At 39.8% G+C, this 26,651-nt stretch overlaps 2 protein-coding genes across 2 annotated transcripts; both read left to right on the top strand.

The window, feature by feature from the left end:
• The first annotated feature begins 6,405 nt into the window (after positions 1-6,405).
• Positions 6,406-14,850, top strand: LOC143030483 (carboxypeptidase B-like). The gene is made up of 9 exons (XM_076193636.1): positions 6,406-6,768; positions 7,278-7,384; positions 7,864-8,081; positions 11,744-11,891; positions 12,448-12,602; positions 12,691-12,781; positions 12,887-13,089; positions 13,440-13,524; positions 14,363-14,850. Exons 1-9 carry the CDS (start codon positions 6,686-6,688, stop codon positions 14,545-14,547), a joined length of 1,275 nt encoding a protein of 424 aa, XP_076049751.1. The 5' UTR covers positions 6,406-6,685; the 3' UTR covers positions 14,548-14,850.
• Positions 14,851-19,141: 4,291 nt separating this feature from the next.
• On the top strand, positions 19,142-24,734 carry LOC143027793 (carboxypeptidase B-like). Its single transcript, XM_076189365.1, has 9 exons — positions 19,142-19,224; positions 19,505-19,611; positions 20,099-20,316; positions 20,832-20,979; positions 21,362-21,516; positions 21,623-21,713; positions 21,819-22,021; positions 22,375-22,459; positions 24,225-24,734. Exons 1-9 carry the CDS (start codon positions 19,142-19,144, stop codon positions 24,407-24,409), a joined length of 1,275 nt encoding a protein of 424 aa, XP_076045480.1. The 3' UTR covers positions 24,410-24,734.
• Positions 24,735-26,651: the final 1,917 nt, after the last annotated feature.

A 26,651-nucleotide genomic window follows, 5' to 3' on the forward strand; every position in this document is an offset into this window, starting at 1 on the left:
AGAGGTATTATTTTTGTCGAGTATCTTTGTTTATTGGCAACATTAAACGACTGGATCAACCGATATGAAACTTTCAGGAAATGTGGGTATTAGTTCCTATATGACCCTATCAATTTTTTTAGGTATTCGTTTCAAGGTCAAAATGATCGACATGCGAAAAATCCAACGAGCATCTAGTCCGAATGTATGTTTCAGGCCGTCCATCATTATTGCAAACAAGAAAGAGGTAGTCCGAACCTAGATGTAGTCTCACTTCCTCCATAAACTCATTCGTCGTCCCTACTGAACATCTCATTGCTACCCTGGACAAGCTTCTCTTTGCGCCACGCCCGACTTCCTGCTACAATATAATTCCTCTCTTGGTGCACAGTCATACTCGTTCTCTAGATCTATAAACACGCAATGCACTCTGGCACTGATTGGCATTCTACGTGGCGCAATACTGCCCAAAAGGATAAAAGCGACGGTAAACTACGGACTAAAAACATCAGCATCATCCGAACAAACATCGCATCTGTAGTACACTTACCTGGCATGATGTCATACTTGCTTCTTATTTCGGTTCCCAGTCAGTAGAGCCTGCCTCTTTCTCCATTATTGCCCGTCTTGAATTGTTTGGTCTCTTCTGAGGTCTTCCACTGTCTTCAGCCTCTTCTCAGATGCATATTTCCATCTTTTAATTGGTCGTTCTTTTTTGTTTGTATCATTCGGCGTCCAATTCCATCTTCCAACAATTGTGTCTTCATCCATCCTTTTAAGATGTCCCAACCACTTCAGCTGAGCTGCAACAATGTTTTTTAACATTGGAGTGACTCCATGTCTTCTCTAATTTTCTTATATCTTATTCTGTCCTTTCTTGTTTTACCCATGATCAATCTTAACACTTTAGTTTCTGCAGATTGTATTCTGTTTCTGTCCTTCTTGTTCATAGCCCACGTTTCTATATCATGCTTAATATTGAAGTCAATATACTTTCAACCATAATTCTCTTGGCCTTTAGGTATATGCCCATATGCCCATTATTCTATATGAGATATCCTGCTTGTTATTTCCTTTTGGTGTAAATACGCATCCTAGATACATCTCTTCATTTATATTTTTAACTTTGTTTCCTTGTATTTCCGCTACTATTTACTCCTTAAACCTCTATCTGTCAACACATTATCCAGTTCTTGCCTACTTTTCCCTCATATTGCAATGTCATCTGTATGTACCTTTATGTCTTCTTCGTCTCCTTCCTCTGTCTACAGTATATCCTTCTTTAAAACATTTAATTATTACGTCCATGCATATTATGAAGAGTGACGGCGACATAACGCTGCCCTGCTTAACCCTTGATTTGACATTAAACCATTTTACTCCAATCAATTCCACAGGTTATCTCTTGGTAGAGAATCAAAAACATTCTTTAGATAATGGAAGCGATATACGATGAGCTATTGCATTCCCATGATGTTGTTATTGTAATCATAAGTGAAAATTAGGTTTGTGGTACTCCTATTCTACCTATACCCAAGCTACTCCTCTCCTAATTTCGTTTCTATAATACCTTTATCTTTTATTTTCTATTTTTTATTATTTGTTTTTCTAGAATCATTTCATACATTTTGTAACATAGTTTATAAGTGAAATATCGTTGTAGTTCTTGCAGGTAGCCTGTTCACCTTTTCCTTTGTATATGAGCACCCTAATTGTCTTCCTCCATTCCTCAGGAATGTTTCCTCTCGTCCACATTTCATTTAGAGCCTTCAAGACTTTCTTCTTCAAGAGTATGTCTATCTCTAACTCTCTCTTTTACCGTTTTTTTCTTCTTCTTTTCCCTCCGTTCTGTGTTTACCCCTACATATTGTTGCCTAGTTCCCGTGTTTTCTTCTTAGCCATGTTCTGAGTTTCTGAGATTTCTCTTTAAACACTTTCTTCTGATCTTCTGTGCACCATGGTTTTTTTATGCCTCTTATCCACCGCTTCCCTAAGTCCTGTTCAGCAATTTCAACAATGGCATATCTTATCTTAGGCCATCGTTTTTCATCCTCCTACACGTTTTCTTCGAGCTAGTCTGTGATCTTTGTCCTGTATTTTTTTCTTGTCTGCTTGTCTTTTAAATGTTCTGACTTTATCATTTTCCATTTGTGTTTTTTAGGAGCTAACCTTGGGTACTTTCAGAACTCCAATAAAGTGGCAATGATATGAATCTAAACTCTCTCCTGACATGATATTATGCTTCTTTTATCAGTGATATAATGTAATCAGTGACTGAATTTTTATCGACCCGGCCAGTATTATTGTTCCACTGATACCTGGTATAATCCGCGTAGTGACTCCCGTGCGCTGCTCACCCCGTAACTGAGGTGACTTAGTAACTTCACTGTGTGTGTGTGTGTGTGTGTGTGTGCATCAACTTCCTCCGGTTATTGTCACTGCAAGAGTGGCATGATACCGCGGACACCGTCTTGACCACTTGCAAGGTCGAGGTCCGAGTGGTTAATAGCCCCGCAAAACCACGGAAAAAATACCTGGTGTACAGTACCTATGATGTTCTCTGTGTTTATAAAACACGTTGAGAATATTTAGATGATTTCTCCCACAATAGCCAATTAGTCTCTCTTCTTCGTCGTTTATGAGTCTCTCCAAAAGTATGCATCACTGATTCACTTCCTTTTCTCTTACTCCCCAGGCTTGCATTAAAATCCCTTGATTGTAGTCGAATATATAGAGAAATGAATTTTCTCCTCTGGGTGTGTATATATATATATATATATACATATACATATATATTTATATATATATATATATATATAAATACATATGTACATACACATATATATATATATATGTATATATATATATATATATGTATATATATATGTGCATATATATATACATATATATATATATCACGATCCCACTGTAATTCAACGACAAACATTTGAGCCTTAGCTCAATTCTAGTCAGGCCAAAGTGGCTCCTTGTAATTTAAACTATTGTATATAATTCCCCCTTACAAGACCCAGTCATTAGGCCTGTAGACGGACTTGGAAAATTGGACACAGCCTGGACAAATTGCATCAATAAAGCAAAGAAACTATCTCCGCTTTTCTCAACCGGCTCACTGTCCTATTGAACTTCGCTTCCATGCCTCAAGATACGACTACGCTAACAAATTTCTCTTTCTTACAGAAAATGTTGTGATCCATCGAAGATCAAAACCAACATTTTCCAACGTTTTTTGAAAGAAGGAGAAATTTGGTAGCGTTGTCGTTCCTTGAGACGTGGAAGCGAAGTTCAGTAGGACGGTTGAGAAAAGCGGAGATAGTTTCTTTGCTTTATTGATGCAATTTTTTCAAGTCTGTTCACAGGCCAAATGACCGGGTTGTGTAAGTGGGAACTAGGATGAGTTACCAACAAGGAATTACGTACGATAGTTTAATTTATAAGGAGCCAATTTGGCCTGACTAGAGTTGAGATAAGTCTCAAATATTTGTCGTTAAATTACACAATTTTAATCCTTAGTCTACATATTACAATCTATGTCTAAGTGGACATAGAACCATAGGTAAGAAAATAAATGAGCCATACTAATGTCTTGTGGTATCATGCTTCGACCGTTGGAGTCGAAACGGACAACGTGGGCTGGTTGGTGATAATTGCTTTTGACCCTGCTCGACCTGGGAGATGAGGTCTTGAGCGGGCTCAGTACCACAAGATTCTTCATGCGTGTGTGCTTCCGTGTGCAATGATGCTGGCTGGTATTTCACGCAGACTGTAGACATGCAAATGCGTGCAACACCACTCCTACTAAGTGGAAAGTGAGAACCCCTGGTAAGGCAAAGCCCTGTCAGTTTCGGCAAGCCGCTGTTTTTTTTTCCGATGCTTGGGTCGCCTCCCTACCTGGCCAGGGTTTTCAGGAACCAACGCAGGAAGACCGCAGCGAGTCCCGGGAACCGAACTTATGACCATATGCTCGTGAGTTCGATACGGTACATACTTTTTAAGAAATTGTACTTTTTTCAAATTAATGGTAATCTTCATTTTCATTTTTCATTTCCAGTTTTACAGAGGGTCCCGGGAACCGAACTTATGACCATATGCTCGTGAGTTCGATACGGTACATACTTTTTAATAAATTGTACTTTTTTCAAATTAATGGTAATCTTCATTTTCATTTTTTATTTCCAGTTTTGCGCCTTGGCTATGAGCTGATAAGCGAGGCCCCACGACCATAGCCACTCCATGTATTTCTTCCTGTTTCAGTTTCCTTGTACTCTACATGAAAATATGTTCTTATCTAAGCTCTTTTTCCTTCTCTTCTCCTCTGTTCTTTGCTTCCGCCATGCTCAATATGTCAAGTTTTCTATCCTCCATCATGTCTACAACTTCTTCCTTGTAGTAGGCAGTTCTGTTTATTATTCCACATTTTATTTTGAGTTCATTTAATGTTCGTGTCCTATTACGTTGCTGTTTGTCATTATCGTCTATTATATATATCCGTTCTTCAGAGACAGGTCCTTGAGTTATGCAAGTAGGTTCTTATCTATTACCAGCTTGCTGGACCTGTCAAAGCTTCAGCACAGTCGTCGGCGTTACTTTACTGCTCTTCACATATGCGAATCTCTCTTCTCAGTCTATCTTCCACTAAGTTTTCCTATAGCTTCATTGTGTGACTGATCAGCTTCGTTTCTTTGTAGCTGCTACAGTTTTGCACTTCGCCCTTTTTTATAATTATCATTACACTTTTTCTCCCCTCCTCCGGCATCCTTTTACTTTTAATTTTTTGTTAAACAATTTGGTCAAGAACCCCACGATCACCTTTCCATGTCTTAACCGGTATGTTGTCTGGCCCAACTACCTTTCCTTTCTTCATCTATTTCATATCTGCTCCTACTTCATCTTTGCTAACCTCTCTCAGTTCCCTCTCAGTTCCCGACTTACTGTCTCTTCGTCATCCACCCTTATCTCCTCATGTTCTATATCTAGCAGCTTTTCCAAGTATTCCTCCCATCTTATTAGTATGCCATCTTCATTTATCATCATGTTTCCGTTTACGTTCTTTACCATTCTGACAGGTTTCACAGCCTTTCCAGTTCGGTCCCTCTGTCTAACCACAAGATACCACAAGTCCCTTTTCCCCCATTCTTTGGTTTGCAGTTTTTCTTGTGGTTTGTCATGTGCTTCTTCCTTGGCTTTTGGTACCTCTTTACTTAGTAAAGCATCACGTACTTCTCTTCGCTTTCCTCATCTACTGCCCCTCCTCATCTTCTTCACCAACCAGTACCTCCTTATACTTTCCTGTATTTCTGGATTCCTCCACAAAGTCTCTACCCTTCTTCTGCCTGGATGACATCCGAGGCACTTTTCTATCTGTCATCCTAATCATTTCCGCTATTGTTTGCCAGCTGTGGTGATACCATCCAACATCTGTCTCACTTCCTTCCCTGAATTTCATGCATCAGTCCTCCTCACTTGATCACTATCTTATCATTAGCAGGCCCTTCATTCTCTTCAATGTTACTAGGAAAAATTCTTCCCTGCGACTATTCTGCTGTCAATAATGTCCATCAGGTATCTCCATCACAGTCCACCTGTGTAGATCTTGCTCCACTTTTGTGGTTTACTTTGTGTTCTTTCTTTTTGAAATATATTTTTGCCACAGTCACTTCCATACTCTCACCATACTTTATCGCCGTCTCTCCCACTGCGTTTCTCTCCTTCAACATGCTTATTGATGTGTGAATGTGTGAATGATATTTTGACGTAGCATGAGGGGACAGAGGGGGGGGGGCGTCGACGATTAAATGAAGCGGCCTTGCTGTGGATTTGCTGTGTCTTGCTGCATAGCTTCCGACCCAGGGCAATGGGCGGGTTGCAGGGATGACCTGTCATCCAGGAGGAGCCAAGAAAAGAGGGAGGGAGGTAGGAACGGGTGGTGAATGGGAGTGAAGGGGGTGAGAATGAAATGGGTGAAAGTGGAATTATGCCTTTTGACTTTGGCTAACTCCCTTGTAAAGGGGAAAAACCCTTGGTATATGCATTTATATATGCATTATTATTATTATTATTATTATTATTATTATTATTATTATTATTATTATTATTATTATTATTATTATTATTATTATTATTATTATTATTATTATCATTATTATTATTATTATTATTATTATCATTATTATTATTATTATTATTATTATTATTATTATTATTATTATTATTATTATTATTATTATTATTATTATTATTATTATTACTATTACTATTACTATTACTATTACTATTACTATTATTATTATTATTATTATTATTATTATTATTATTATTATTATTATTATTATTATTATTATTATTATTATTATTATTGTTATCATTGTTATCATTGCCCTTTCTTACCCATCTCTCCCGCTGATCTAAAATTGCCTTGCTGAACATGCACTTCGTTGGTCATCAAATTGTGTATCTCAATTTCAAAGAATTCGGTCATGCACTGTGCACGAAGACACGAAGTCTTGAAGAGGCCCTGGACACATCTCAAGGAAGTAGAGATAAGTTCTTTGATACACGTCGTTGTCACGGGACAGAAGCCTTTAGGTTTACTGTGTCGTCATACGCCCGCAGCTGATACGGATGCCACGTGGTCCCTACAACCTCCGTATAAAAAGAGGGGAAGTAAGGTCAGGAGTCGTTATTCAGCATGAAGGTTCTGATACTTGTGTTCGTCTTCGCGGGACTGGCGGCGGCCCTTCCCAGTGGCCCAGTCAATCGTGACATCACTGGGTAAGAAAATTCTGTTCACACCCGAAAAGGTTAAACACAATCTTGGATTGATATTCTTATTCACTCTCTACCATTACTTCCCCTTCCCCCTCCTCACCCCTTCCTCATCTCAAGTCCCCATCTCCCTCTCCCTCTCTACTCTTAAATTTTCACATTTCTTTCCATTTAGTACTGACTGCACAGAGTCACCATTTCATAGACTTCAGTGGCACCCCTCCGGATAAGAAGCAACCATTCATTTTCTGATAGGATATTTTTCACCCAAAAAATATTGCTGATCACTTTCAACTTATAATATACTTTCTTTTTTATTACACTACTTAAATTTCTTGACCACCTCCATGACTCCAACTCCTTGGCGCGATAAGTTTCCCAAGTACAGAAGCTCTGGTTATCACTGATGACGTGTGCGTAAAAGAGGGTGCAATATCTGGAACAATCTTGAAGAAGGGTCATATTTCTCTCAACGGAATGGGAATAGTTTATGTAACTTTCTTCGCCTTTTATAGGGCGCAGGTGATAAGGGTAAACCCGACCAGAGCGGCACATCTGCACTACCTTCATGGACTCTTCATGCAGGATCTCTATGACTTCTGGACTGAGCCCCGAGCGGTCGGTACGTTGACTTGTGTATTGCCTACATTTCCAACTCACGATTTACGGTAGCACTCACCGTGATGTCATGAACCTGTCAGTGGTTCGCAATAGCCGTGCTAACGAGTTTGTTAATTCCCGATAGGCCAAGTGTTAGGGAGAGAAAACAATATTTGTCCGATAGAACCAAGATTCTCAGAGCTAGAGACTTGTTTGCCGTAACTTGGAGTTTACTACATTACTGGGTTAACAGTTCATCCAGAGTTCACGGGAACTTGATGCTCAAAAATGTGTCTAAGATCGTTTTACATCCCCCACTTTCTCTAAAACTAGTAATGTGGATTAGCTTATAAGACAACAGTTAGTCTTAGTAAAATATAGTTGATGGCCTTTTCTTTCTAATAGGAAACAAAAATGTTAAAAAGCACTGTAGTTTTGACCAACAACCGTATCTTCATGTCTTATTTTTGACTCGAAACTAAATATCCTTCGCGGTTCCAGGAAAGAATGTGGACATCATGGCTCAAAGGTGGATGGTTCCGGTACTCAAGGCTACGCTTTCCAAGGTAGGCATCGAGTACTCGGTGATCATCCCCGACTTGGGCGATTTGACAGAGAAGAGCAAGGTCGCCAACGACCGCGCACTGGAGATGGCGAAGAGGAGAAACCCAAATCCCAAACACAACATGGACTGGACGGCTTACCACCGCCTTGACGACGTAGGACCTAGTTTTGTTGCGCTTTTGTGATTCTCAGATATATTTTTCTTCCCTCACTAGCTATCAAAATACCTCTGCCTTTATATACGACCTACTTTATAAGAGCCTGTTTCAGCAAAGGACAAACGATGGTATGCAATTGAGATGATTTCTGTCCAGACTCCACCGCCGTGGTTGCAAAGAATCTCTTGTTCTTTGCCAGAACGTATTCCACAACATGTGTCACTGTACTGAGGGGTTACCCACCGTGTTAAACACATGATACCTTCCTGAACGTCTTCGGCTCTATGAATACTTGAAATATTCCTAAGCTACTTAAATCATCTTTCTCACCTCCTCACCAGATGCCTGTTAAGTTCTTAAGCTTGTCGAGTAGACTGCCTGGATAAAATTTCTTCACCAGATCTTATCTTGATAAGCTTCCTCTTCCAATCGCATCTAAAATATTGTCTCTCCATCTTGCTCTTGGTCTTTCCACAGGTCGTTTCCCCGCTGGCTGCCAATGATAAATCTTTTGTTGTCTGCTGTTCTTCATTCTCATATTCTCCTTAACAGCATGTCTCACCCTTTCTGCCCCTCATGGCGTTACCTTTTATTATTATTATTATTATTATTATTATTATTATTATTCCATGCAGGGATGACCCGTCATCCAGGAGGTGCCGAGATGGGAGGGAGGGAGGAGGGTGGAGGGGAGTGGCTACCCCCGTGTAGGGGGGAAAAGCCTCTGGTATATGTATATATGTGTTATTCCATAGGATATCTTTGTGCCAATTTTACCCTCTCCTCTCCTTATGATACTGCTTTTAGAATAGCTCCAACTCTCCTGTTGTCTGTCTCTTTGGTTGTTGATGTCTGTCATGGTTTACCTTAAGCTGTAGTTCTGGTTTACACTTTGGATTTCTCAAATTTTAAACAAAAAAAATCTTGTCTTCATTGTACCCCTAGACATTTTGGGTTTTGCCAGCTAAAGGATTACAAAGGCGGAGCACGCCGACAGGAGACCTTTTGATCCATATCTAGGTCGGATGCGAAAAAAAAATCATATTAATAATAAAACAATAAATAAAAACTATAATAATGTAAATAACAAATAAAATACATAAATAAATGCATAGGTATAGTTAAATAATAAACAAACAGGTAAATAGTAAATAATAATAAATTGACATATAACTAATAATAAATCAAAATCAGACAGACAAATGGTAACAAAACAAAAACAAATAATATAAGATAAATTATAATCATTACAGCATCTTACTTAGGTATTTATCTAACTGATTCTTAAAGCTTCGAACTGAACTACATTGCACTACCTCTGCAGGAAGTTTATTCCATTCATTTACTACACGGTTGGCAAAGTTGTTTCTACCTACTTCTAAATTAAATCTATTTCCGGATAGTTTGAGACCATTGTTTCTTGTCTGATTCTCATTCAATGTGAAAATTTTGTCACTTTTGATGTTGTCAATTCCCTTTAAAATCTTAAAGACCTGTATCAAGTCACCTCTGAGTCTACGCTTTTTTAGGGAAAACAGATTCATGTGTTTTAGTCGATTTTCGTATGATTTATTTTTGATATTTGGAATCAGTTTTGTGGCTCGCCGTTGTACTTTTTCCAGTCTGTCAATGTCTTTAATGAGATTCGGTGACCATACAGAAACAGCATATTCCAAATGTTGACGAACTAACGATTTATATAGCTTGTTTATGAGTGATGGACTTTTGAAATCAAAAGATCGCGCAATCAGTCCCAGAATCTTATTTGCTTTCTCAGAGGCTGAAATACACTGCTTGGATGATTTGAGGTCGTTACTGATAATTACGCTGAGATCTTTTTCACTATCCACTTTTGTTAACGAATTACCAAATAACTTGTAATCGTACTTACTGTTATTTTTACCTATGTGCATTACCTTGCATTTACTTGTGTTAAATTTCATGAGCCACTTTTCAGACCATTGCTGTAATTGATCTAAATCTTCTTGAATATCTAATTGGTTTGAGTGATAATTTGCCACTCCGCACAGTTTTGTATCATCAGCAAATTTGGAAACAGTAGATTTTAGTCCATGGTCTATATCATTTATATATACTATGAATAGAAGTGGCCCAAGAACGGAACCCTGAGGAACTCCACTTGCAACACTTTTCCATCCAGAAGTTTTTCCATTTAAAACAACTCTCTGTTTTCGACCCTTCAACCAATTACTAGTCCAACCTAATAGGCTACCACTTATTCCATGCAAAGCTAATTTAGTAAGTAGTCTTTCGTGTGGGACGGTATCAAAAGCTTTTGCAAAGTCTAGATATACTAAATCTATATTGTTTCTTTTGTCATAATTCGAGATAACTGTGTTGTAGAATTCGAGTAAGTTAGTTACGCAAGAACGTTTCCGTCTGAAACCATGCTGGCTATCATTTATCAAACGGTTACTTTCTAAATGATGTTCGATAGCATCTCTGATGATAGTTTCCATTATTTTTCCTACGATTGATGTCAAACTTATAGGCCTATAGTTATTTGGTTTCTTTTTGTCACCTTTTTTGAATATGGGAGTAACGTTAGCTAGCTTCCATTCTCTTGGGACATCTCCGGATATGATGGATTTCTTGAAAATAATTTCTAATGGAACAACAATCTCATTTTTCATTTCCTTTAAGATTCTTGGATGCCAACCGTCAGGCCCTGGTGTTTTATTAACTTTGAGTTTGTCTATACACCTTTTAATTTTTTCTTTTGTTATATTTATCTGATGGTCTGAATCCAGTGAGATGGAAGAAGTACTTTTCATATCTTGGAAAATCTTATTTTTGTTGACTTCCATCTATATCAGTTTCATTTATGCTTATGATAAGTATTCATGATGAACATTTGAATTCGTGTGCAGAAAATTATTCTTACTTTGTCCATTGAAATTACGTAAAATTATAATAGGTAAGGTACAGAGTCTCTTATTTTCAGCAGCTCTCAATAAAAACCATATTTTTCCTCTGCAGGGTGTCCCTGCTGAAGTGCATACACTTGAACAGGGCTATTCTTTAACCATTGTATCTGAAGGATATTAAGGCGACTGTTGTTTCTGACATAACAGCGACCCCATGTTGGGCTCTATCAATCCCGCTGCATTATAGTTGATAGTTCTTGTGCAAAATCTTTGAACCCACCTCAGAAGTCTCATCTCACATCTCTATCTGTCTCTTCTCCGTCGTCATGATAATTCCCTCCTCCTTGTTACGCAATGTCCCAGTGCTGATTGTTGTCATGTTTAGGTTACCTTTGGTGAGACTGATTGTCCGTAAAGCTCGGTTTTTTTTTCCGGATCTGTTGATTTGGTCAGTCTACATTCCGAGCCAGTCTGTGTTTCATGGGAGTTTTTCTGTTTCTGCTGGTCATTCTCATTTCTCCGGGTTTGGGACAGGCTGGCAGGAATCAACTATCTGTATGTCCAAGTTCTAATTAAGCCGTATTCAGAACAAAACAGTCATAGCTGTCCTTAGGAATAAAACGTTAAAAAATATAATTCTTAAGAGATATATTTCCAGTCCACACAGCAACGTACTTACATGAAGTCATTTTCCTTTGCATGAAATTACAAACCCGACTACCTTTGAGTCATACCTCATTTTTCCAGTATTTCTCTATTTGAATTCTTCAGCTGTATGGTTACATGGACTACCTGGCCGAGACCTACAGTCACATCGTAAAAGTTAAGACTATTGGCAAGTCTTATGAGGGCAGAGATATGAAGATGCTCAAGCTTTCAAATGAAGGTTTCAGAAAACCAATTGTCTTCATTGACGGTGGTACGTAGCACGAGTCCTTTCTCCTGTAAATACATAGAATATCAAACGCAATCCTCACTGACATGTAATTCCTGTTTTAAACTGCCTTTAGAGAAGGGTATTTACCAAATAATATAGGTTTGTAGTCCTTCTTTCGAAATCAGAGATGTGACAGGAAATATAGATCAACTGGTCATTATCACGTAAAGTGGCCGTTATAAAAACAACGATGCCAAGTATTTCATCCACAACAAAATATACGAGTCAAGGAATCCGACATGGGTACAAAGGCCGCGCGGCAGTCTAGTGGATATCGTGCCGAATTCATGGGCAAATGGTCATGAGTTTGATTACCAAGACCCGCTGCGGGCTATATCGCGTTGGTTGCCGACAGCCCTGGCCAGGCAAGGAAGCGACCCAATATCGGCCTAAAAAAGAAAACAGCGGCTTCCCGCAACTGAGAGGGTTTTGCTTTACCAGGGGTTTCTGACTTCTCACTACGTGGGAGTGGGATGGTAGGTGAGCTATACACACGCGCAAGTCGATTCTAAAACCAGACCACCCTTCAACCTCGCAGGTATCCACGCCCGCGAATGGATCTCTACCGCCACTGTATCTTACATTATGTCCCAGATGGTGGAAAACCGTGAAGACTACCCCTTCCTTGACCACATCGACATTATCTTCATGCCAACCATTAATCCCGACGGCTACGAGTACAGCCACACCCATGTAAGTCTTCTCTTCCTCTTTGTCATGCGAGATGACTTCCTGCTTAGTATGACGTTCAGAAGTAACCTTAATTCTCATGTCCATTTAGGATCGATACTGGCGTAAGACTCGCTCCAGGACTGGAGTGCTTGGCTGCAGGGGCGTCGACCCCAACAGGAACTGGGACTTCCACTGGAACGGTAAGTTCACCTGACAAGTCTCTCAAACCTTCCTTATGTCTATGTAGCCATGGCCAATCCCTATTGGTTAGTCTGTCCTGTCGCAATCGAGGTGCCTTCTTTCAGAGGTGGGAACTTCCGACGATCCTTGCTCTGACATGTATTCCGGACCTGAACCTTTCTCCGAAATCGAGATGCAGAATGTGAGAGATCAGCTCAACAAATACGCCAACAGAATCAAGGTCTACCTTTCGTTCCACGCCTTCTCCCAGCTCTGGATGTACCCCTGGGGACACACGTTCGCACTACCTAACGACTGGGTGGACCTCGTGAGTTCTTTGGGTGAAAGTACATTAGTTAAATCACAATGAAATGACGACTAGTTCTGTAACGGCACTTAAGACCTCTTCACAAGTATGCCAAAGATTTGGGCAGAGGGGTCGCATTTTAGTTGCTGAGTAGATCTGAGCTATTCAGTAGTTAACGCTAGCCAAGTATTGCATCGCACAGGTTCCTTAGCCTACGTACTGTAAATGGCAAGACATCATTCGTAATAGAAATTCTAACCACCATGGTATGTGTTTAAGCTATAGCTTGCCTATATTATGCTCAAGTCCAAAAATGAACGCATACTTTTTTAATTTTTTTTTTTTTTTTTTTTTTTTTTTTTTTTTTTTAGGAGGACCTGGCTCTAGACGCAGTTGAATCCCTAACCTCTGTCTTCGGAACCTCCTACGAAGTTGGATCTTCCATGCAAACAAGCTGTAAGATTTCTATTATTTTCTTAATATATACTGGCCTCTGCAGCCAACTTTTGTTTACGACCATACATACTGGTATATCCGGTCCGGAACTTTTAATTAATCCATCGAGGCGTGATGGTTTTCTGCTGTATTATAATGATATGGCATTAATTATAAAGCCATTCTTACGCACTCCGGATACCCACGATGATTTATTCGAGTTTTTGAATTATATATGATAGTGTGTAAAACTTTCTTGAAACCATCAGCCAGGCACACAGGTACTAAGGTACGATAACGTTTTTACAGCATGGATTGTCATGTGCAATGAGATACGATAATAGTTGTAAATATGCTATCCTAACAGTGTAAACACCCATGACAAATTAAAGGGTGTTTAGTTCGTCACTGGTAGGCATAACCGGGGGAATGTGAAGACATGGCAATTTGAAAGCTTAAAGTATATGATAATGTCATTGTAAGTGCCTATTGGCTATGTTCAAGGGCATTTTCCAGGCATCTTGACGTGGACAGCAAGACCCAGAGCGTCACACAATTCCACATGATCATTGACATTTCATTTATTCTGGAATGCACAATTGTGACAAACTCAATTTATACCACTTTCTTTGGAATACATACGTGTTTTCAGGTCCTCTCCTATGTTCAGTGATATAAGCAATTTTGTTTCTTCATGAATAAAGGATTTCAGTGTCCAAAGTTCCCAAAAGCTACTAACTACTTCCATGTGTGGCAGTCATAAACATGAACATATTCACCCCTCCATGTAGTATAAACCATGAAGAATAATTGTCACTGGGATCCAATTTAGACACTTCTCATATCTTTCTCCTACCAGATGCCGCTGCTGGTGGTTCAGATGACTGGGCCAAAGGTGTAGCAGGTATCAAGTACACCTACACCGTCGAACTGAGAGACACCGGCAACTTTGGTTTCGTCCTGCCCCCCGGGCAGATCATCCCCACCGGTATGGAGACCCTGGAGGCCGTCAAGACCATAGGCAGATTTGTAGCCTCGACCTGATGCTAGAGCTAAATTCAGGAACGAATAAGGAGTCCCAAAGGATGCCATCGATACTATGACACAAGAAGAGTTAGGAAAATATCCCTCAAATCAGTAGTTTCTTGAAGGCTCAAACACACTTGGTGTGATTTTTCATTTCCAACGTGTTTCGTGCAATGATCGTCATCAAACTACTCTGCTGGACGACAATTCGATGAAAATATTAGACCAGTTAAAAATATCTACATCGAATCTACGCTCATTATTAACAATCAGTTGTAGGGGAATATTTACAAAAAATAAAACTGGCATGAAATATGCCTATAGCACCACTAAAGTTAGAGGTATTATTTTCCTTTTTCTAAACCATTACAAGGCATAAGTAAATCAAACCCCTTCTATCTATATGGCGACACCTGCTTAGATGAGCAAAATTGCCAAGCCTTAACTAGACTAAAGGTTCCAAAATTCATCACAGTTCCTTAACCCTTTCTCAATGTGATGCTTTCTTCAGCTAAGTGAAATTATCCCACGGTGATAGTGCGTGAAGAGAGGCCACGAGGGGCCACGAGAAGGTTTATCTCTGGGAGCCTCATTTTACAACCTAATCTGAAGCGATACATGTCCGCTTTGTCGTATGGTACTGGGATTTGGGCAGCAGTACAATTTGGCAGCCTCCCCGTACGTCTTAAACAACCCTTTCAAGGACCCGCTCTGCTCACCCCGCATGGGAAATGGGCTGGAGAAGGTGTCCTAAACAAAGTCTGCCATTCCTCCATCTGGCTGAGGAGCCGGTTCTAACAATATCACCCATTACGTGGCCCCAGAAAAATAAAACAACACATCCAACAGCTGATGTGAAGGAGCCGCAGCCCTCTCAGACTCAGTAAAAAACCCTCTGCTTCTACCCTTCCCCGCCCTGTAGTAACCTACTTCACCAATAGGGCAATGAACTCCTCCCAAACACACACTTTAAGCCGAATAGGCCATGGAACAGCCGACAACGCTTCACTGGTCCTCGTCTCGACCTGAAATAATCAGATATTTAGTCCTTGACAGTACCAGTGGACCATCCCTTGCTTCGCAGTGTACATTTCAAGTAAATAATCTTCATCTCTTACTGTGGAAAACCCCATCACATGTAACTCTGATCAAATGGTTGTGTAGATTGGATCCGAAACCCGAAAAGAAAAGGTCCAATCCCATTCAACACTCGCCAGTTTCCCAGTCCAGAATATACCACATGGAACCTTCAACTCTAGGCACCTTTCCTGTCCGCAGAGACTCATTGAAGATCTCCACTAGGTGAGGAACCACCTGCTCGCGAACCTCCAGCAGTAGCTTTGACAGGAATTCATCTGGACCGGGAGATTTGTTTGCTCAAAGTTTGTCTAGTATCGCTAAGACTTCGATGTTCGAACACTGAATATTCTCCATGGACTCTCCCTGGTGTACAAAAATTGGTTCAGGGATTGACTCCTCTACTTCCTCAGTGGACACTGAAGAGAAATGTGCATTAAGAATACGAGTATCAGTCATCTCAAAGTCTGTGTTCTGAAGCGTTCCACCACAGTCAAAGGATTACAAAGGAGGAGCATGCCGACAGGAGACCTTTTAGTCCATAACTTGGTCGAATGCGAAAGAAAACATAATAACGATAAATAAATAAGCAAATAAAAATTATAATACTATAAATAATAATAAATCAAATGAATAAGTAAATGCATAGGTATAGTTAGATAATAAATAAACAGGTAAATAGTAAATAATAATAAATTGACAAATAAATAATAATAAATGAAAATCAAGCAAATAATAATAAACAAACAGACAATAACAAACAAATAAACAAATAATATAAAATAAATGGCAGGCATTACAGCATCTTGCTTAGGTGTTTATTTAAACGAATCTTAAAGCTTTTAACTGAACTACATTGCACTGCCTCTGCAGAAAGTTTATTCCCTTCTTTAACTACACGGTTGGCGAAGTTGTTTTTACACACTTCCAAATTAAATCTATTTCCTGACAGTTTTAAACCATTATTTCTTGTCGGATTCTTATTCATTGCAAAAATGTTGTCACTTTTCATGTGACCTGTATCAAGTAATTTCTGAGTCCATGCTTTTTTGGGGGAAAACAGATTTATATGTTTTAGTTGATTTTCATATGATTTATTATTGATATTTGGAATCAGTTTTGTAGCTCACCGTTGTACTTTTTCCAATCTGTCAATGTCTTTAATGAGATTTGGTGACCATACGGAAACAGCATATTCCAAATGTGGACGAACTAACGATTTATATGGCTTCTTAATGAGAGATGGACTTTTGAAGTCAAAAGATCGCGCAACCAGTCCTAGAATCTTATTTTCTTTCTCGGAGGCTAAAATACACTGCTTAGATGATTTGAGATCGTTACAGATCATTATGCCGAGATCCTTTTCACTATCCACTTTTGTTAACGAATTTCCAAATAACTTGTAATCGTACTTACTGTTATTTTTACCTATGTGCATAACCTGGCATTTACTTGTGTTAAGTTTCATTAGCCACTTTTCAGACCATTGCTGTAGTTTATCTAAATCTTCTTGAATATCTAATTGGTTTAAGTGATCATTTGCCATTCCGCATAGTTTTGTATCATCAGCAAATTTGGAGACAATAGATTTCATTCCGTGGTCTATATCATTTATATATACTATGAATAGAAGTGGCCCAAGAACGGAACCCTGAGGAACTCCACAAGTAACATTTTTCCATCTAGAAGTTTTGCCATTTAGAACAACTCCATGTTTTCGATCATTCAACCAATTACTAGTCCAACTTAATAGGCTACCACTTATTCCGTGTGAAGCTAATGTAGTAAGTAGTCTTTCGTGGGAGACGGTATCAAGAGTTTTTGCAAAATCTAGATATATTAAATCTACATTGTTTATTTTGTCATAATTCGAGATGACTGTGTTGACTGTCACGCAAAGCACCAGTTTTATTTCTAAATGGTTTTCTGTTGTTAACGTAGTTAAAGAACTCCTTGGGGTCTTCCAAGATGCAGCTACCCTCTGCTCTTCACCACGTTTTGCTGCTTCTGTCATTCTTTTAACCCGCCTACGCAAGTGGATGTAATCTTCATAGGCAAAACAGCTATGGTTTGCTTATAGCGGCGATAAGATGTTTTCCTTTCTTTAATCGTTCTTCTTTGACTACTTTATTTGGCACAAATTATGTCTGTTGTGCCATAAAGCGATCAGGAAATGAGTCCCAAGACTCTTGAACGTTGACACCAGTCCAGCAAGATCAACTCTTCTCAGCTCAGAAATGGTGCGTCTGTTTTTTTTTTTTTTTTTTTTTTTTTACCTCAAGTTCAGGCACACGTAATTTAAATATAACGACATTCAGATCACTCCCACCTAGAGCTTCATCCACAGATACATAGAGAAACAGACAGACAGATAGAGACAGACAGAGACAGCAAAGACAAAGACAGAGAGAGAAAGAGAGATAGACCGCATGCACGCCTGGGCCTAGTCCAGAGATATAGTGTCAGAATTTCAGGGTTGCACTTCTTGATGGAGGTGGATGACAAGTTTGAAAATTGGCAGCTTTGCTGGCCATCTTCCAGGACCAGCACATGCAGGCACCAGTCATTAGTCCTTCATGAAGAGCACTACACATAAAACCTGCATTCAAACAGAACTACAGAACTAATGACTACCAGTGTGTGTTCGAGGAATTTGTGCTACCGTTGGACAACCGAGGAGGAGAATAGGAGGAAGGTGTTCCCAAGGGAGGGCAGAAGTGAGGAGAGATAGGAAGAAGGATGTTATATGACTAGCAAGGGGAGGCATCCGTGGGATTCCTGTGAGGATTACTGTGGTATACGGGACAGAGAATAAAGTGCAGAAATTATTTTCAAAATATTTTGTCACAACCAGGTTCACCGAAGGAATGGGAATTAGCAAAACTTTTTCCTATATTACAAAAGGCCGAACAACGAAAGCCACGCAACTACAGAACTATAAGACTAATTTTGATCTGAGTAAATTATATTGGAACAATAATACGAGATGGCATTCAGCATGGTTTACACTTTTGCTCAATTAACCTACTCGATTTTAACAATACAGTCATATTACATTGAGGCGAGAGAAAATGTGTAGATGATCTTGGTATCATTGAAAAAACACTTAGCGTGAGAGGCAAAGAAAATTAACTTTAGAAATAGCGAAAAAGAGTGGTTAGAGTGAAATGTATAGCAGTACAAATGAAACCTGAACAATGCTCAAACATGCATACCAATAAAATATCAACAACTAGAACACTGTAAGTGGTATAAACAATCTAGAGTTAGTAGGCTGGACGTGCACATAGTTCGTCATCAAGTTGAGTATCTTTTAAAATTCAAACTACTCCATTATTCACGGAGCATGAAAGTAGCCTAACAGAGGCTTTTGACCCACCAGAGGCTCTTGAACTTGACACACTTCACCGCCAAAGACCTCTATTTTTGTTGTGTCATCGTACGTGCGTAGCCGATATGGATGCCACGTGACCCCTAGGCCCCTACAACCTCCTTATAAAAAGAGGGGAAGAAAAGAGAGGAGTCGTCATTCAGCATGAAGGTTTTGGCTCTTGTGCTCGTCCTCGTGGGCCTGGCGGCAGCCAGCCCCAGCGGCCCCGTCAACCGTGACATCACTGGGTCAGGAACTTCTGTTCAACTACCCACAATCATAGATCATTATATGAGAGGAGATTAATTTCGACTCCAAAAAAGATGCTTATCAATTTCAACTTACGGTATCCCTCCTTTGTACTCCACCTTAAATTTCCTTGTCATCTCCATAACTCCACCTCTTCGACTCGATGTTGTTCCCAAGGACAGAAGAGTTGGTTATCGCTGATGATCTAAAAGGAAAGAGAGGTCATATTTCTCTCAACGGAATGGGAATAGTCTATGTAACTTTCTTCACCATTTACAGGGCACAGGTTATTAGGGTGAACCCAACCAGAGCGTCACATCTGTACTACCTTCATGGACTCTTCATGCAGGATCTCTATGACTTCTGGACTGAGCCCCGAGCGGTCGGTACGTTGACTTGTGTATTGCCTACATTTCCAACTCACGATTTACGATACCACTCACCGTGACGTCATGCACCTGTCAGGGGTTCGCAATAGCATAGCTAACGAGTTTGTTAATTCCCGATAGGCCAAGTGTTAGGGAGAGAAAATAGTATTTGTCCGATAGAACCAAGATTCCCAGACCTAGTCTTGTTTGCCGTAACTTGGAAGGTTATTACATTACTGGGTTACCAGTTGATCCAGAATTCATGGGAACTCACGCTCAAAAGTATATCTAAGATAGAGATAGTTTCACATGCCCTCCCATCCATTAAAACTATTTCTATAGATTGGCTTACAGGACAACAGTTAGAGTCTTAGTAAAATACAGTTGATGACTTTTTCTTTCTAATAGGAAACAAATAATTTTAAAGAGCAGTGCAGTTTTAACCTACGACCAGATCTGCCTGGGTTATTTTTTGCACCAAATTAAGTATCCTTCGCGGTTCCAGGAAAGAATGTGGACATCATGGCTCAAAGGTGGATGGTTCCGGTACTCAAGGCTACGCTTTCCAAGGTAGGCATCGAGTACTCGGTGATCATCCCCGACTTGGGCGATTTGACAGAGAAGAGCAAGATCGCCAACGACCGCGCACTGGAGATGGCGAAGAGGAGGAACACAAATGCCAAACACAACATGGACTGGACGGCTTACCACCGCCTTGACGACGTAGGACCCTTTTTTTTTTTTTTTTTTTTTTTGCTATACATTTCTTCCCACACTAGCCATCAAAATCGTCACCTCTGCTTGATTCTACATCATAAGGCCTTGTCTCGGCAAAGGATAGGCGATGTTATGCACTCAAGATAACTTCTCTCCAGATTCCGACCCCACAGTTATAAAGAATCACTTGTTCTTTGCCATAATATAATCTATAACGTGCGTTACTGTGTTCAGGATTAACCACCGCATTGCTTCCATGACACCTTCGTGGACGTTTTCAGCTCTATCAATACTCGAAATATCTCCGAACTAATTAAATCATCTGACTTTATTCAAAGAAAATAATCGCAGAAGTCCCTAGAATCAAAACATTAAGAAACGATGGACTCCTCAACGAAATGTATTTCCAGTCAACACAGTAACAAAACTCCCATAAAGTCAGTTTGATTTACATGGAATTGCTAACCCGACTGCTTTCGAGTCTCCTCATGTTTTTTTTTTTTTCTCCTTGAATTCCACAGCTCTATGACTACATGGACTACCTGGCCGAGACCTACAGTCACATCGTAAAAGTTAAGACCATTGGGACATCTTATGAAGGGAGAGATATGAAGATGCTCAAGCTTTCAAATGGGGGTTTCAGAAAACCAATTGTCTTCATTGATGGTGGTATGTAACTTGAGCCCTTTCTCCCGCAAATTTCTACAATACCAAACAGTCCTTATTGACATATCACTCCTGTTTCAATCAACCTTTAGAGAACTTTGCATTTACCAAATAATGTAGGGTTGCAGCCTTTCTCTCCAAATCAGAGACATAACAGGAAAAAATATATTTTTGTCAATATGAAGTAAAACAGCCATTATGAAAACAGTAATTCAAACTATTTTAACCAGAACAGGATTTATGAATCCAGGAATCCCACATGGGCAACCACAAAAATGAATTACTCATTTTATTCTATTTAGCGTAGGTGGCTTGACATAGATTAGCTTAGGTATACAGGCGCAAGTTTATTCTAAAACCAGACCACCCTTCAACTTCTTCCCAGGTATCCACGCCCGCGAATGGGTCTCTACCGCCACTGTGTCTTACATTATGTCCCAGATGGTGGAAAACCGTGAAGACTACCCCTTCCTTGACCATGTCGACTTTATCTTCATGCCAACCATTAATCCCGACGGCTACGAGTACAGCCATACCAATGTAAGTCCCAAAGTTTTCTCTTCCTCTATGTCATGCGAGTTGACTCCCTGCTTTCTTCGCTTTAGTGTGACGTCCAGACGTAACCTTAATTCTCATGTCCATTTAGGATCGATACTGGCGTAAGACTCGCTCCAAGACTGGCGTCTTTGGCTGCAAGGGCGTCGACCCCAACAGGAACTGGGACTTCCACTGGAACGGTAAGTTCACCTGACAAGTCTCTCAAACCTTCCTTATGTCTATGTAGTCATGGCCAATCCCTATTGGTTAGTCTGTCCTGTCGCAATCGAGGTGCCTTCTTTCAGAGGTGGGAACTTCCAACAATCCTTGCTCTGACATCTATTCCGGACCTGAACCTTTCTCCGAAATCGAGATGCAGAATGTGAGAGATCAGCTCAACAAGTACGCCGACAGGATCAAGGTCTACCTTACGTTCCACGCCTTCTCCCAGCTCTGGATGTATCCCTGGGGATACACGTACGCACTACCTGACGACTGGGTGGACCTCGTGAGTTATTTAGAGGAGCATACAGTATTTAAGGCCTGGGTCCCAATGAATTGACGACTAAGATTTTTAGCGGCACTTGAGGCCTTTTCACAAGTATGGCAAAGATTTGGGCGCAATGGTCGCATTTTGGTTGCTCAGTAGTACTTAACACTAGCCTACTATTACATCGTTCTGGTTTCTTCTTCCATGGAAATGGCAAGACATTATTCGTAATAGAAATTTTGTCCATCATGGCTGGTGAGCCCTTAAGCTGTAGCGTGTTTAGTTCATACCTAAATTCGGCAACGAATGCATACTTTTTCAGCCTTGCAGAAGAACTAGACTAATACTTACTCTTCCTCGTCTATCTTTAGGACGACCTAGCCCGTGACGCCGTTGATTCACTAACAGCTTTCTACGGAACCTCCTACGAAGTTGGATCATCCACCAACACCATCTGTGAGTTCATTTTTCGTTTCAATATGATATACAAATTCAAATTTGTCTCTCGATTCTGCATTCCTATTTTGTCTCCAATCATATAAAATCATATCCGCTACGGAGCCTTTTCGTTAATCCATCGATACGTGAAGGCTTCCAGCTTAATCAAATCTTCTGGCGTTATCCATCATGGAATTATTACGTACCATGACATTTTGCAATGGCTTAATAGAGTCTTTGAATCATACATACAAATCTCTTGACACCATCAATGAAGCATACATGAAGTAAGGTATGATAAAGCATACACCATTTGAAATGAGGCACGGCATAGTTGTATATGTGCTCCCCTCACAGAGTAAACATCCAAGAAAGGACGTTTAATTTGGCCACGGCCAGATTAACCGGGATAACAAGAGGTAGAGGAATGTGAAGGCCGAGTTACCTGGAAAAATATACCCCTCTTCGGTCACAATATATAATAATGTCCACTGACTATGTTTAAAGGCAATTTGTCTCTATAGCCATGCTGACCGTCACTATCTCCACTTAATAGAAAAAAAATACATAATAATAACCATTTCCATAAACATGAAATAGTTGGTGACAGAGTTTGGGAGAGTATGTGATAGAAGAAAGCTGAAGATAAATGTGGGTAAAAGTAAGGTGATGAGATGTACAAGGGGTGAAAGTGGCAGTAGACTGGAAGTGAGCATTAAGGGAGAGCGACTGGAGGAAGTGGATAGTTTTAGATATTTGGGTGCAAATGTGGCAGGAAAAGGTGGAGTGAAGGTGGAGGTAGAATGTACAGTAGATTGAGAGAAGCGAGTAAATGCCTTGGTGGATTGAAGACTGTAATGAGGAATAGACATTTGGAAATGGATGCTAAGAGGAGACTGTATGAAGGAGTGGTTGTGCCAGCAGCACTGTATGGGGCAGAAACATGGAACATAAGAGAGGAAGAGAGAAGGAGTTTGAATGTGTTTGAGATGAGGTGTCTGAGAAGTATGATGGGGGTTACTAGGCTAGATAGAGTAAGAAATGAGGAGGTGAGGAGAAGAACGGGGGTGGAAAGGGAGTTGGGAGATAGGGTTGATGAAAGAGTATTAGGATGGTTTGGACACATGGAAAGAATGAGTGAAGAAAGACTAGTAAAAGAGTTGTGGAAGGCAGATGTGGAGGGAGTGAACATGAGGGGACGTCCTAGGATGAGGTGGATGGATGGGGTGAAGGGGGCTTTGGGGAAGAGGGGAATGTCTGTTGAGGAAGGACGGGAGAGGACAGAAGACAGGGGTGAATGGAGAATGGTTATATATGGATGATGTTGTGATGCATGAGGTGGAATGGGCGGGGGGATGGGGGTGAGGTAGTATGTGTGAGCAAGATTTGACGCAGCCCAAAGGGATTTCTCCCCGTCTTCTCCTTTTATGCATGGGGGGACGGAGAGGGGGAGTCGCCTATTTAAAGAAGCGGCCTTGCTGTGGATGTGCTGTGTCTTGCGACACTGCTTCTGACCCAGGGCAGTGGACAAGGTGCAGGGATGACCCGTCATCCATGAGGTGCTAAGATGAGAGGGAGGGTGGAGGGGTGTGGATTGTATTCAGGGATGGAATGGGTGGGAATGATTTTATGCCTTTTCCTTTTTGGTTACCTCCCCTGTAAGGGGGAAAAAGCCTTGATATATGTATGTGTGTATAAACATGAACATCTTTACCCTCTTCACGTGGTATCAATCAGGAAGAATCATTGTATGTAGACATCCCTCTTATCTTTCTCCTTGCAGATCCCGCTGCTGGCGGTTCAGACGACTGGGCCAAGGGTGTCGCAGGTATCAAGTACACCTATACCGTCGAACTTAGAGATACCGGTAACTTTGGCTTCCTCCTGCCCCCCGGGCAGATCATCCCCACAGGCCAGGAGACCCTGGAGGCCGTCAAGACCATAGGTAGTTTTGTAGCCTCCAACTAATGTTAGAGCTAATTTCAGGAAGAAATGAGGATTCCCAAAATACAACATCGATACTAAGACACAACAAGAGATAAACAAACATATCTTAAATATTCCACTATCATGCTTTGCATGTCACAATTTTTGAGAAACCCACAGGAAAACACGGCCAAATATAAAATGCAAGAAAAAAGATAGATAAAGGTGAGGAAATAGAAAGACAAATACAGAAAAATAACTCAATATAAAGAATAAACGTGAGCAAATATTTGACGAATTTCTCAATAAAACAGTAGTTTCTTGAATCCACAAACATTCCTACTGTGGATCTCCACTTCTTGCGTGTTTCGTGCAATGATGATCAGCATGACACCAAGACGATAAAAAAAAAAAAAAGGAAAAAAAAAATAAAGACACCTGTATCTACACAAAAAATAAAACCGACAAGAAATGTGACGTCAGAGGTATGATTTCCCCCCTTTATTGATATCATTATTACTATTATTATTATCATTATTATTATTATTATTATTATTATTATTATTATTATTATTATTATTATTATTATTATTATATTATTAGTATTATTATTATTATTATTATTATTATTATTATTATTATTATTATTATTATTATTATTATTATTATTATTATTATTATTATTATTATTATTATTACTATTATTATCATTATTATTATTATTGTTATTATCATTATCATTATTATTGTTGTTGTTGCAATATATATATATATATATATATATATATATATATACTTATATATATGTATATATATATAAATATATATATACACTGTATACAAATATATATATATATATACTGTATATATATATATATATATATATATATATATATATATATACATAAATATATATATATATACTGTATATATATATATATTTTTTTTTTTCAAAACTCCAACAAAGTATCTATAAATCAATTCTCATCTATACGAGTATGCGCTGGTGGCGTAATCGGAGGAGTGCTGGTCTCACATTTGCTTAATTGAACGTTTGAATCGCGCACTCCCCTGTGATTCCCAGCAGTGACTGCCACCTGCTCAAACTGTCCAAGCGTATAGGACAAGGAAGACAGTTTCGGCCGCAGTTACGTGCCTCCTGTCGTAAGCTCCTTACCACCACCTTATATGGCGACACCTCCTCCCCTGGTCAAGGACGGTCAGGCTTTCTCTCCAGAGTATAGCCAACAGCTCCTTCAGCACCTCCAAATGGTGTTCCTTGGGATCGGCTCACACCAAAGAAGGTGATAAGTATGAGGTAACGACTGACTGAGCGAATGTATTAATAAACACTATTATAACTTTGCCTCAATATAAACTAACGATAACTGAGTCTTTACCTTTTTATCAACTAATGTCCCACAGTGATGTTACGTGGCAATGGGGTCATGGCGAGTTCGCTGGAATCGCGATTATACAACCCCCATGAATTGTCGCCCGGGACTGGGGTTTGGCCACAACTTGCCTGCCGCCCATACGTCTTAAACAAACAATTCATGACAATGAATTCCAATTTCCCACCTCAAAATCAGCCATCATGCATTTCTGCAGACGACGCTAGTGCAAAGACCTAATACAGCATTTACAACGTTTTGCTCATTCAAACAGCAGAATCAAGTAATGCACAATGGAAATAAAGTCCAGGATTTATAGAATTATTTACAATATAGATCAAAATAGATCACTTCCATTACAAAGAAAACATCTTAAATAATACGTGGTCGCTACTTGACCCATACGGATGCACTGATGTTGCGATCTGTCCACTATGGTTGTCCATTTCTGATTCATCGCCAGGAGCTTCTCATATAATGGTAAACAAACTCGTTATTGTCATAGTCTGTGGGAGTAATGAAGACCACAGTACTCTTACGTATATATTTACCTGATAACATGTGGGCAAAAATTAAAATGAATAAATAAAGAGTAGATGACTACATTAGATGCATTTGGACCACGTCGATATCTTTTATCGTGAAAGGAAAGATTCGTCAAGTGGCATCAGTTTGACTCCTTGGTTTCGGAGATGCACTTTGCAGATCTGATTCTGCCCAGCACCAGACAATCTTAAACATGAATCTGTTTTCCCTAAAAAAAGCGTAGACTCAGAGGTGACTTGATACAGGTCTTTAAGATTTTAAAGGGAATTGACAACATCAAAAGTGACCAAATTTTCACATTGAATGAGAATCAGACAAGAAACAATGGTCTCAAACTATCCGGA

The sequence above is a fragment of the Oratosquilla oratoria genome, chromosome 1 (genome assembly GCF_046742065.1).
Source record: "Oratosquilla oratoria isolate Oo_2021 chromosome 1, ASM4674206v1, whole genome shotgun sequence".
Classification (NCBI taxonomy): domain Eukaryota; kingdom Metazoa; phylum Arthropoda; class Malacostraca; order Stomatopoda; family Squillidae; genus Oratosquilla; species Oratosquilla oratoria.

What these genes read in the sequence shown, in the direction of transcription:
- LOC143030483 (XM_076193636.1), top strand. Translation starts at nt 6,686, where the DNA reads ATGAAGGTTCTGATACTTGTGTTCGTCTTCGCGGGACTGGCGGCGGCC. An exon ending in GACTGAGCCCCGAGCGGTCG is followed by an intron (nt 7,385 to 7,863) that starts GTACGTTGACTT and finishes TCGCGGTTCCAG; the next exon opens with GAAAGAATGTGGACATCATG. An exon ending in ACGAGTACAGCCACACCCAT is followed by an intron (nt 12,603 to 12,690) that starts GTAAGTCTTCTC and finishes ATGTCCATTTAG; the next exon opens with GATCGATACTGGCGTAAGAC.
- LOC143027793 (XM_076189365.1), top strand. Translation starts at nt 19,142, where the DNA reads ATGAAGGTTTTGGCTCTTGTGCTCGTCCTCGTGGGCCTGGCGGCAGCC. An exon ending in AATTGTCTTCATTGATGGTG is followed by an intron (nt 20,980 to 21,361) that starts GTATGTAACTTG and finishes ACTTCTTCCCAG; the next exon opens with GTATCCACGCCCGCGAATGG. An exon ending in CTGACGACTGGGTGGACCTC is followed by an intron (nt 22,022 to 22,374) that starts GTGAGTTATTTA and finishes GTCTATCTTTAG; the next exon opens with GACGACCTAGCCCGTGACGC.